Here is a 12,795-nt window from a genome sequence, read left to right as displayed (position 1 = left end):
TATTTATTAAGCTTTTTAAATACAAAAAGTTTCACTTCTTGTTTAAATACAAGCTTAACTTTTTATTTAATAATGCTGAACTGGTAGCAATTCTAAACTAAACTAAACTAAACATACCGATGCATTTTTTAAATGCATCGGAATTTTTGCATTAAGTGTAAATTTGTAGAATTGAGAATATCGGAACGTTCGGGTGTTGGATTACTTCAGCTCTCCTGCCGGAAGGCTGATGGTGAGACACCAGCAGGAAGCGGCTGGGGAGTAGCAGAACAGCCATTGCAGTGTCGTGGCTCAGTAACAAAATACGAAAGGGCTGAGGAAGACCTGGCAGCCGCTCTCCCTGTTCCCTTTGACCGACAGATTAATTTACATGACTGTTAGAGCCTAGGCACTTGGTAAATAAATCTACATCTAAACAACCGGTAAGTCTTTTGATCATATTTCACAACAAAAACGGAGGTGAGCAGTCGGCTTTTTTAGCTTGTTTCCCCGGTAGCTAACGATGCTACATTAGCATTCATCTTTTGCTTCGATTGAGCTTTTTTAAACTTGATATTAACTACACATGTATTATTCTTAGCGTAATAACAGTTCTTGGTAATATTACATCGAGAAACACAATTGTTACCCCAAATCCTGCTGCGTTTAGGCAATCAGATAACTATTTGTCTAGCTAACTGCTAATTAGCTAGCGCCGCTAGTAGCGACTCGGAGCGACGTCGCCTACTAAATATGACACGTAGCTTGTTCTCAGGTCGTTAACTGATGTTGATCTAAAATATTTGTTACCCATCATTTTAAATTAAACAAGAGCTATGACATTGTATGCTTGTTTTTCATAAGATATAGGTCCTATCTCACGTAGCCTAAAATGTCGCTTCTTCTCATTTTAATGTTGTGAAACCTTTAGAAGTATGACAGCCCAAAGTAGGTATCACACTATCCCAGAGTAGCTGCTGGTTTTTATTTTGTTAGCAGAGACTGTTACATGTGTGTACATTTAAATAGACTCAGCTAACGTTAACATTGTTGTGTAAAGTTAGGGCAGAAATATAACGTTATTACGCATGTTCATTAAATGTAGGAACGACAGACGTTATAATAAACACATTTTAAAAGTTTGATTTTTTTGGTAGGATGGCTTTGTAAAAATATTTGTAATAAGATAACATTTTGATATTACACTGGCTTTCATAGTTTGCTATAATAGTAAACAATCACTGATTGAGTCCCTCAAAAATATTTAAAATCTGTTTAATTTTAAAACCTAAACTGTGAAAATATATTTGTATTCACTGGCGACAGTGATGTTATCATTAGGAGTTGTCACAGGATTTACATCCCAACTCCTGTTTTTCTTAATCTAATCAAGATTTTTGATATTTGTTTGATTTTCTGTAATAACATTTAGGCTAAAATGAAAACTGTTGTATCTTTATCCTTTCCATAAAGAAATAGTATGTGTAATCTCATCAGGTGATACTGGTTGTAATAACTGGGGTCAAAAGGTCAGATGAATTGAACCAATTATCTTTACTGTATGGATTTCTCTTGTCTGAAATTGGAAATTAATGAGGTACAAATCCAGAAATGATTGTCAGTGGATATTAATCACATTTATCAGATCATTGTTTATATTAGTGAACAGTTCGACTTGATCAAAGTTCATAGAAAATAGTAACAGAACAATTAGTTCAGAGCCTCAGACCTGTGACACATTTCAGCTTGAGTAAAAACGAGTGAAGCCTCAGTACAATGCTCTGAACTCCAGAGACTTTAATTCAAGTTTCTGTTGTAGCTTTAAGAAATGTCTCAACTAGTTAGTTTCCCTCTCTGGTGCATCAGACCACTTACATGTCTGACATCAGCTGTATTTTGTATTTGTCTGATCTTGACCTTTGTCTACCTTATACTTTAGCCCTGGAGTTGTTTGAACGTTGCGTAATTAAGGCTGGAGGTCAGCGCTGGCTTACCGCGCTATATGCTTCAGGATCAGTCACTGATGATGATGATGGGGTTGGAAATCAGCAGTGAGCAAACCTTAACGAGGAAACTTTTAATTTTATAACTCCTTCTGACTTATGGGATTTAGTAACTAGTTACATTTACATGATTTATTTTAAATTTCCTTAAAATTTTACTACATTTTACTTTTACTTGAGTAAGTTTATTATGAAGTATCTCTATTCTTACTTGAGTAAAATTTTCATATTTTCTTTCCACTGAATGAAAAACAAACTTGTTTTAACCAGAAATCCACCAGACACACACCTGCAGTTTCAGAGGTTTTCATTGAAAGAAGCTGATTTAGAAACATTTTATTTTGCCCGAGTTTATAATTTTTTTTCATTACTTATATGATTTATTGTAATTTAGTCCTTAAAATACCAAAATTTCCGCATAACTTTATATTTTGGTTGGTCTGATGATGTAATTTCAGGGTTTGCCCCAGTGCATTATAAGCCTGGCGGCCCGCCAGGCTTTACTAGCCCCCTCCACACCAGGCTAAGCGTAGCTTGTTTTTGTTTTTAGGAAATTAATTTTTTAAAAATCGCTTTTTTTATTATTATTATGCTGGATTGCACGGGTCTCTGTTGCTCTGAGTGTTTCATTGGCAGAGGAGCAACCAAAACAGTTTCTGTGTCTTTTATTAAAAACTCAACAGACAGAAATGTTAGAGCTGCTAAAACCACATTAGCATTAAATTAAATCTCAGTTTGTTGCTCATCTCTGCTCAGTGCAGCAGATTGAACTCATCCTGCAGGGCCGGTCCAAGGCTGCATGAGGCCTGGGGCAGAATCTGACCTAGGGGCCCCTCTTGCTGCTAAAACCATCAGCACCTCTAACAGCTTCTGGGTTGGATTTAATCTGGGAGAGGGAGAGTAGATTAACTGGCCAACATAAAAACAATCAGTTATAATTACAGTTTATTTATTTGTGAACAAACTCAAAATCTCAAACTCAAAAGATTAAACTCACAGCATCAGATTGTTGCTATGGTAACAAAACAGTTTAACTATGAAGATTGTTTGAACTTTTAGAAAGTAAACTTACCAGCTCCTTAAAATTAAATTTAAAAGTTATACAATTTAACATCTTTTCATCTATGTATGCTGAAACCATTAAATCAAATTTTGTAGCATTGATCATGTCAATAAACAAATGTTACATTCATGTATCTGTGTTAAAATATTAGCATTTATGGGGCCCTGAAGTCCTGGGGGCCTCATGGAGCCGCCGACTTAATTTGGATTAAACAGAAGTTCAAATATTTAATATTCATTTTGATTATATTTTTTCATTTGTTGTTTTTAGACTAGTTCTGGGTTTAAATAGCGTTTCACTGGCGATGTTTTCCCATAACATGTAATTAGCCAGTAATATTTTTACATTTCTGACCGTCTGGCTGAGGACGTTTTCTGGGGGAAACCCTGAATTTTTATAGAATAGAATAGAATAGAAGTACTTTATTCATCCCAGCAGGGAAATTACTTCGCAGTTACAGCATAGAGACAAGACACAATAACAACTACCACTGAGTAGTAGTTGTAGATAAAATAAAATATAAAATCCTATAAATTGTAAAAATATAAAATGCTGTTAATATAAAAAGCAACTTAGAGCATATTAAATAATTGATGATTTGATCATTTACTCAGTCCTTGAATAAACTTTTTACCAAATACTTTTTTTACTTTCAAGTTATTTCCTGAACGGCTACTTTTTATTTAGACTTGAGTAAAATTATGTTGAAGTATTTCTACTTTTACTTGAGTATAGTTTTGGATACTCTGCCTCCTCTGATATTTAATCACAGTCAAAATGAGCTTGTAAGGATAAGGTGATAAGAAACCGTAAACTATATATGAATCATAATGAGCTCTTGACTTTACAGTTATAGTGATTTATAAAACTGTCTTTAGTTTGGAGGTTTTTCCAGATTGTGTTCCTGCTCCAGATATGTTGCTCTGATTTTAACAAAAGTTAATCATTAGGTGAAGAAACGCTTCATTGTTCTAATTAATGTTGCTGCAATAGATTTTTATTAAAGAAAACTTTCTTTCTTGTGATTTGTCTCCAAAAATTATTATTTTTGTTAAATGATATTAGATTTTATTAAATTAAAGGTGTACTTATTTCTGTCTTTGCTTTTCCATCAGTTTCTGTTTTAATTGTAATCCCATTTATGGCTAATTTCTGTAAAACATACATTTCCGGAGCCGTTTTTTGCATCTTCAGCAGGTTGTTACCAGAACAGTTTAAGTGCTGAAACGTTCCTGTATTTATTTTGTGTTTTGGATGGGTAAGGCGTTCACCGAAGGAACTAGATTCACACAAACTAAACATTTTGTGTTTCCTTATATTTGTTTTTCCATTAATGACTTCTTCTTTCTTTTGTTTTGTCTTGCAGAATTCAACAGCTCCGGATATGTCATTCCTATTCGATTGGATTTATAGCGGTTTCAATAGCGTACTACAGTTTTTAGGTGAGTGCTAAAGTCCTTGAGATACTATCACAGCTTTTTATACCAAGAGAAAGCCAAGAATAAAAAGAAAATTGTTGCCTAATTATACAGAACAGAGCATGAAGTTTGAGGTAAAGTTTTGGTGAAACTGCTGGTTGTTTCCATTTCAGTATTGCTGAACAGAGAACTGCTGACACGTCAAAGAATATTGACTAATTCTGTAAACCCCTGTAGTCAGAGATGCTATGCTCATAAATAATATGCTAATGTACATTTAATGCAGCAAAAGAGAATTACAAAGGAAATATATTTGTTTGTTTGCCAAAACCTTTTCAGCAAATGCTGAATTTATTTCATTTTATAGCTGAAATTTACACCTGGCAGAAAAAGCAATGTTGGGTTAAATATTTATAACAACTCATATCTATGGCTTAAAAATGACCAACATTATTGCAAGTTTTGCTTCTGTAACCAAAACAGAGCTTCAGAAATGACAACTGATTTGATTTAGTTTGATATTTGAAATATTCAGTCGTCTGTTTGTTCCTGGGAATCGTTAAGAGTCTGCTGAGATTTTTACATTTTGACCTCAACATCGAACAGAAGAATGTCAACCTGTCTGTTCAGGACGTTTATACTGAAAAACAACAAAAGATATAATTTATATCTTTTAGCTCAGAATTCTGAGTTGGTTTTTTTTTTGTTGTTTTACTTTTTATTTGGACGGAGGATGAAAATTCGGACTTTTGTTCTTTCGAATTCTGAGTTTTTTCTTTAAATTTCTGACTTTAATCTTGAGAAATTCTGAGAATAAAGTCAGATTATTTTTTTCCAGTGGCCCTAATCCTCTTCTATAATCTTAATCTCTTAAAGCAAAAAAAGGAAATATTATTTTGAAATACAAGTCCCTCCTCCATCCGCTTCATGTTTGGACTAGACTCTAGATCAGGGGTGGGCAATCCTGGTCCTCGAGGGCCGGTGTCCTGCAACTCTTGCAAGTCTCCCTGGTCCAACACACTTGAATCCAGCAGCTGAATCACCTCCCAAGTGCAGTCAGGTTCTCCAGAGTCCTGCTAATGACCTCATTATTTGACTCAGGTGTGTTGAAGTGGAGATGCATCTAAAAGTTGCAGGAGTCCGGCCCTCGAGGCCTGGAGTTGCCCACCCCTGCTCTAGATTGACACTAGCGTTAGATCCCTGAAGTGTACCAGTAGGTCTTTTCCCCAGTGCGCTGCTCCAGTTTCAGTCAGAGCGACATGCAGCGATTGTTCCAGTTCTCCCAGTTTGACAGGTTGCTCAGAGTGCTGTGAGTAACGATGACGTTCAGCAGCACTGACTCAGGCACAAATCTTATAAATCCTCTGAGTTTCGCTGTGCTGACTCAGCTGAGTGAGGAGCGGCTTCAGTTTGCACCTTTCATCCGGTTTATTCAGCCCAGTTGAGAGAAATGTTACTTTTCTCACATCAAGTCCCGAAGCACAGCAGAGTTTCATAAACTTCACTCTCAGCCGTGGAGGAACAGGTGAAGGAACAAACTCATTAGCATGTTTCTCTGTGGTGCACATTTTGCCAACAAGACAACAGAAAGTGCTTCACATGATGCTTTTTGCCCACTTGGTTCTTTTCTCAGTTCTTAGCGACTTGTTCTAAAAATATCAGCTCATTCAGAAATCAGACAGCAGACCTGGTGCTGGACCTGGTATCTTTATGAAATGTGTTTTATTCAACTTCTGTTGTATTTGTAGCATTGTGTATTTGTTTCCATAGTTGCATAACAGATAATAAAGAACTTGATCTAATGTTGTTGAGTTTGCTTTTAGTTCTTTGTCCTTTAAACAATTTAAACAAAAGCAACAAAGAACAGAAACTTTGTCCTTTGTGTAGCATGCACCAGAAATATTTTTATTTAATATAAAAATACATTTCTAAGTTTGCTTCTAATTTTAGGACTGTACAAGAAATCGGGCAAGTTAGTATTTCTTGGCCTGGACAATGCTGGCAAAACGACGCTACTGCACATGCTCAAAGATGACAGACTGGGACAGCATGTGCCAACTTTACACCCAAGTCAGTTGTTTCCACATTCTAGCAAATACAATAACTCGGAAACATAATGCAGCAGTTTGTAAATCTGGGTTTTTGGTTTCTTTCCCCAGCATCAGAGGAGCTGACGATTGCTGGCATGACATTCACCACTTTTGACCTTGGAGGCCACGCACAAGGTGTGTAATTCATTTTTTTATATATATATAAATACACACACAGACCTGCTGCAGCATGGCATCACATGCACAAGATCCCGTCCACAGCTTTCTGCTGGAGGGCAAAAAAGCTCCTAGCTAACGATGACTAGCATGGGTTTTAGCTGCCAAATTGTCAGCATAACGCGCTAAATCTTAAATGTATGTCAGATATATAAAAGAAAAATGGATGCAGTGCTTCGCTACTAACACAACTAGATAACAAGGTCAGGGAAAAGTTTAAATCAGGAAAAAATAGTGAATCAGATGGAAGTAGCTCAGTTATGCTAGCTTGACTATGACAGAATTAACATGTTGATGTGCTGCAGAATTCTGTTTTTCAGTTCAGTTAAAAATTTTTAAAAAGGCGACATAAATACCAACTCTGACAGATCATAAGTAGAGCAAGTGTTTAAATTAGCTAATCTATCAACTGATTGCAGTTCAACAAACACCAGTTAATCAGTCATCAATTGAAATCAGCTGGACTGAAGCAAGAAAATACCTAAAACATGCAGGGCAGTGAGTCTGGAGGACCAGGGCTGGAAAATGCTGGCTTAGCTAATAGCAGCAGTAGCTAATCTACCACCACGGTCTTAGCTTAGCTAATAGCAGCAGTAGCTAATCTACCACCACGGTGTTAGCTTAGCTAATAGCAGCGGTAGCTAATCTACCACCACGGTGTTAGCTTAGCTGATAGCAGCGGTAGCTAATGTACCACAGCGATCATTATTAATAATCACTAAACAAACGTCGAGCCTGAAAACATAAAACTAACTGACTGAATGTTCTGCTCTGTGTGTGGAAATGTTTGAGTGTTTTTTAGTGTTGAAACCTCATATATTGGTAGGGTTGTCTGTTCCTATGGCAACGAGTCTGTGTGTAGCCAGAATAAAAGTGGTTTTGAGTTATTCTTCAGCACTTTTTCTGCGTTATTTTCGCTTTGCTGCAGTGCTGCTATGGATGGAAAAGAATCATCTTTTTGCCCTCCAGCGTTGAGCACATGATCAAAATTTCCATTTGTAAACTATAACATGCAGCGAGTGGGTCTATACATAAATTGAGATTTTCTTTATTTTCATCTTCAGTTTACTTGACAAGTTGGTTATTTTTTGCCTCTGCAGCCCGGAGAGTGTGGAAAACCTACCTCCCTGCCATTAACGGGATCGTCTTCATCGTGGACTGTGCAGACCTCCAGAGAATGGCTGAATCTAAAGCAGAACTTGATGTGAGTGTCGGCTGCTTTTAGTGATGGAATAGTTTGTGACAGAAAGGTGAATATTTCAGGTTTCTCGTTTCAGTTTGGGAAAATTTCTGCACATGTGACAAAGTCTTTCTCCAGCACAGATAGAAAGGTTAATGTGGGAACGAAAACATTCAGCTTTCTGCCATTTCTGAGCTCTTTGCCAGTCGAGGATCTTGATTCTGCATATGTAAATACAGGGTCTGTATCACCGATAGCAATAACTTTTATATATCATCAAACTTCTGAGCTTTCAGCTTTTCTGTGGATTTCCTTTGAATTATTTTGTTAAAAACTGGGACAGAATTTGGATAAAGGTAATATTCATCTATAAAATACTTTAACAACATATTTACAAAACATAAAAAACATTAGTAAAAACATTGTTGGATTTCTACTAGATTTTACAGATTGAATATTTTATATTATGCTTTTTGCTGGGATTGGGATTTAATCTCACATTTACTGTTTCAGTGATCTATAATTACAGCTCTTTTTTATCCACTTTTCTAGGCGTTAATGACAGACGAGACCATCGGAAATGTGCCTATCTTAATCCTTGGCAACAAAATCGACAGGCCTGAAGCTGTGAGCGAGGAGAAGCTGCGCGAATGTTTTGGATTATACGGACAGACGACAGGCAAGGTGAGGAAACGGAGCAAACGATCTGCTTTCTGGTTCAAGAAACAAATAAAAAGATAAAATAACTCAAAGACTGACACGAATAACAGAGGAACAAAATCATCCGTCTTTTTTTTTTTTACAGTCTGGAAATGTTTTTGAATTTGGATTCAGGTTTTTCAAATATGGAAATGTGAGAATGGAAAAAGTCATATCAGATAAAACATTTCTATTGGACTCCATTTGTTGTTGAACCTCTTTTATCCATCATCGGCTGATTAGCAGGAAATAACAGCCAATCAGCTCTCAGTTGTTTCATGAAAACCTGCCTGGAGAGATATAGAACAATAGACGGAGTGAATTTACAAATATATTCATATTAAACATCAACAACTTCTCTCCAAAATAAAAGAATTTATTAACAAACTTCTTCAGCTCTTTAACAAAGCTGATATTGATCAACTAAGTAAAACAAAGAAAAATAAGAAAACTGATGAACTAAAAGTTCCGTGTTAAAATGTTTACTGTTATACTAATGTTTAAGGTTTATGAGGTAAAATTAACTTTAAAACTACAAGGATGAGTTTGTGTTCAGTCTACAATGCAAAGAAAAGCGAAAATAAAACATAATTTTAATACTTAATTGGATTAATCACAATGAATCAATTATTGAAAGAATGATTTCATAAATGATTGAATATTCTGATAATTAGCTAATTAGAATAGTAATTAAACCAAAACTGTAGAAAGTGTAGCTAACGCCGCTGTGAAAGCAGAACCCAGCGTGGCTGTGAGACGATTTTCTATCTGATGATTCAATTTTTCTGATAATATAAAAACAAAAATTCACCCACAGATTATCAGCTGATCTAAAAGTAAGGAAATCGCCTCTGATAAATCTGTACACCTTTATTAAAACTAAACAAATGACTATTTTTTTATAGTAGGTATTTCTAATGTATAAAAACGGCTAAAGTGGTTAGTCAATTTTAAAAATTTGTCAGAATAATCAATAGATCAGTAATTAATTCCTAATGTTTAACTCTCCTGCGTAGCGGTGATCTGTTGGATAAAAACTGAACTGTTTTGACCTTTTTTGGTCTCCAGGGCAACGTTCCCATGAAGGAGCTGAACACGAGACCGCTGGAGGTTTTCATGTGCAGCGTGTTGAAGAGGCAGGGCTACGGCGAGGGCTTCCGCTGGCTGTCCCAGTACATCGACTAAACCAGGCCCCGCCTCCCACTACACCATCGGCTAGGGGGCGCCAAAACCAGCTGTTCCAGACGCCGCCATCATCATCCTCTCAGCCCCGTTCGGTTAATCAAGTCTGCCTTCGCCTCCAGAGAAACCAGTACGACTCGACCCCAATAGACTTTTATTGGTCGAACATTTGGTTCACACACACTCACTTTCATCATCATCTCTTTATTTTTATTTCATTTTTTCCAAGAGAGAGGGGTTCACGTTGAAATGGTTGAATCTTTTCTACACCATGTCTGTCGTTTGCTGTCCTCCTCTTCCGATAGACTCAGAAGTTTAAAAATGTTTGATTCTGTTGCTAAATAAACTTCTTCCTTCCCCCAAACTCAGAGACGGCCACACAGCAGTACACTTTTTTAACAGATAAATTCATTCCACGTTGTATTTAATCAGTGTTTTCTTTTTGTTGCTTTCTTTAACATGGTTTGAGTAAATTTAAAAATTGCCCTCACCATCACACATTTGGCTGTTTCCCGTGTATTTGAATGGAGCAGTGCGTTTATCTTAGTGTATCAAAATTAGATCCATATCTCTTTCTGTCCAGCCTCTGAGCAGGCTCCCTTTTTAAAATGGAGCCAACTTCTTTTTGTTTTTGTTTCACAATAGAATATGATACTGGCTATAACTCTTTGATAAAATTATGTAGATATCACAATGTTCAGCTGACGCAAAGATAGATATTTAAAGGAATCAAATCGGCCAACCGTAATACGCCATAAAGAGATGAGGGAGGAATAAAGAGACGGTGGTTAAAATTAGGCAATATTAGAAGCAAGTGAGACGTTTTGACAGGGTGAATTTGGTGAAAACAGCGGAGACAGGTAGACAGGCCTAGGACACCTCCGACAAAGGGACCATATTAAATATAAATATATGAAATGTACACAAACATCGTACATGGATTTTCTATTTCTGAGTGGTAACCTTTGAAATATGTGCATTAACAGGAACTATTATGCATGCCTTGTTCTTTTGATTATTTTTAAGAACTATTATTAACTCTGTACGAGGGAACACGATGCCAAAATTACCAACTAGAGATGATTGTCAAGTTTTTGTTTTTTTAAGGAAACAATGGAAATGTGCATAATATACTTTAATCTGTCCCTGTCCCTTTGTGTCTCTTTCATCCCTCATGAATAAGTAATGAGATGTTCCAACATGAATGGGACCTGCTGTTGTTTGCATCATTACAAAATGTAATAAATGTTTGCAATGAATAATCGGATCAGTCAATCTAATTTTATTTGTGCTGAGCAACATAAAGTGGTTTTCAGGAATAGAATGTATATATTTACATAAATTGTCAATATTAGTAAGGCTGTTAACACAAATGTGGAGGAAAAGATTTATTTTTTATCCCGTGTTTACTAAAAAAAACAAACCAAAATATTTCTGAAATTAATGGAAAAAATCTGGCAAAAAAATATGATTAAGTAAAAAAGTGTAATACAGGATATAGGTTGTGCTTTTTTGCCACAAGTTTTAATATTTTACAGAACCTGAGGAAATGCATGTAATTTATATCTGAAATCAGCCAGATGGAGGGTTCTGGATTGGCCTAGTCAAAGTCTGGGCTTGAAACTATTCAATAGGTTGTGGCATGAGCAAGGTTTTGGAAATGTGATTTCAGGATGTTTTGGGTACCTTTTCTCACAAATAACTAAGGTTTTTGTTTGTTCAATTTTGTTTTATGAAATATTTAATAATGACAAAAAAGACAAAAACAGAATAAATGTTAATGGGAATAAAAAATAAAGATTTTTTGAGCTCAAATTCAAAAAGGTAAAAAAGCCTGCATGGTAAGTGGGACCAGTAAGGTCTCTGTAAAGAAGTAAATTAAACATTAAATTAAACGTTTGTATCTGTGTCCTTTCTACATTTCAGCCTGTTTGGAAAAGTAGCAATAAGTTCAAACTTTGCATCTTGTTTCTATTTTAAAATATATTTTAAGCTCCTTGTATCTTCATTTCATTGAAAAAATATAATTAAAAATACAGATTTAATATTCCTGCCAGTAAGGTAACAAAATGTAAAACTCTGTCTGCCAATCAACAGCTTGCAGAATTTGGTATAATTTTGTCCATCATTAAAAATAAATACATTTATTATCTGGACAGAAAACTTTTGTGTGATTTGAATTTTCTAAACGTAAAATGAAGCAAAAGATGAATAATAAAGATGATCTGGTTGGACTGTTGTGTCATTTCATGTCCTGTTGCTTTCTTAGAAAATAACTAATCTTGATTTAAAACTAAAAAGTGAAAACCTTTGACTAGACTCAACCTTATTGTTCTGACAGAATGAGTGGAGAGTTTTAATAAGTCACTTACACATTTACACAATTATTTAATAAGTTGTTTAGGAGTGGAGGACTGGAGTAGCAGTATAAGTTATATATGTGAAATATAACATTTCACTGTTTCTCTAAACTATTCTAAAACTGGATTAGAGATAAATTGTTGTTCTTACTAAAATGTACATTTTCAAAGCTTGAAACGTGTCTTCAGTCTTACATTATAAAAAATATATATAAATGTCACTATTTTCCTAAATTATTCTAAAACTATATTGGGGATAAACTGCTATTTTCACCAGCTTTATTAGGGTTTGAGATTTGGGCTGTTTTTTGCAGTTGGCCAGGTTTTACCATCCATCCATCCATCCATCCATTTTCTGTTCTCCCTTTGTCCCTAATGGGGTCGGGAGGGTTGCTGGTGCCCATCTCCAGCTACGTTCCGGGCGAGAGGCGGGGTTCACCCTGGACAGGTCGCCAGTCTGTCGCAGGGCAACACAGAGACATACAGGACAAACAACCATTCACACACACACTCACACCTAGGGAGAATTTAGAGAGACCAATTAACCTAACAGTCATGTTTTTGGACTGTGGGAGGAAGCCGGAGTACCCGGAGAGAACCCACGCATGCACAGGGAGAACATGCAAACTCCATGCAGAAAGACC

General features: G+C 35.9%; 1 protein-coding gene across 1 annotated transcript; it reads left to right on the top strand.

Annotated features, from left to right (window-relative positions):
- Nucleotides 1-243: 243 nt before the first annotated feature.
- sar1b (secretion associated, Ras related GTPase 1B) lies at nucleotides 244-12,025 on the top strand. The gene is made up of 7 exons (XM_028031557.1): nucleotides 244-422; nucleotides 4,412-4,487; nucleotides 6,414-6,533; nucleotides 6,623-6,688; nucleotides 7,831-7,934; nucleotides 8,463-8,594; nucleotides 9,678-12,025. The coding sequence occupies exons 2-7, from the start codon at nucleotides 4,430-4,432 to the stop codon at nucleotides 9,792-9,794; spliced, it is 597 nt and encodes a 198-aa protein (XP_027887358.1). The 5' UTR covers nucleotides 244-422; nucleotides 4,412-4,429; the 3' UTR covers nucleotides 9,795-12,025.
- Nucleotides 12,026-12,795: the final 770 nt, after the last annotated feature.

The sequence above is a fragment of the Xiphophorus couchianus genome, chromosome 11 (assembly GCF_001444195.1).
Source record: "Xiphophorus couchianus chromosome 11, X_couchianus-1.0, whole genome shotgun sequence".
In the NCBI taxonomy this organism is placed as follows: domain Eukaryota; kingdom Metazoa; phylum Chordata; class Actinopteri; order Cyprinodontiformes; family Poeciliidae; genus Xiphophorus; species Xiphophorus couchianus.
This window is presented reverse-complemented; position numbering and strand designations above follow the sequence as displayed.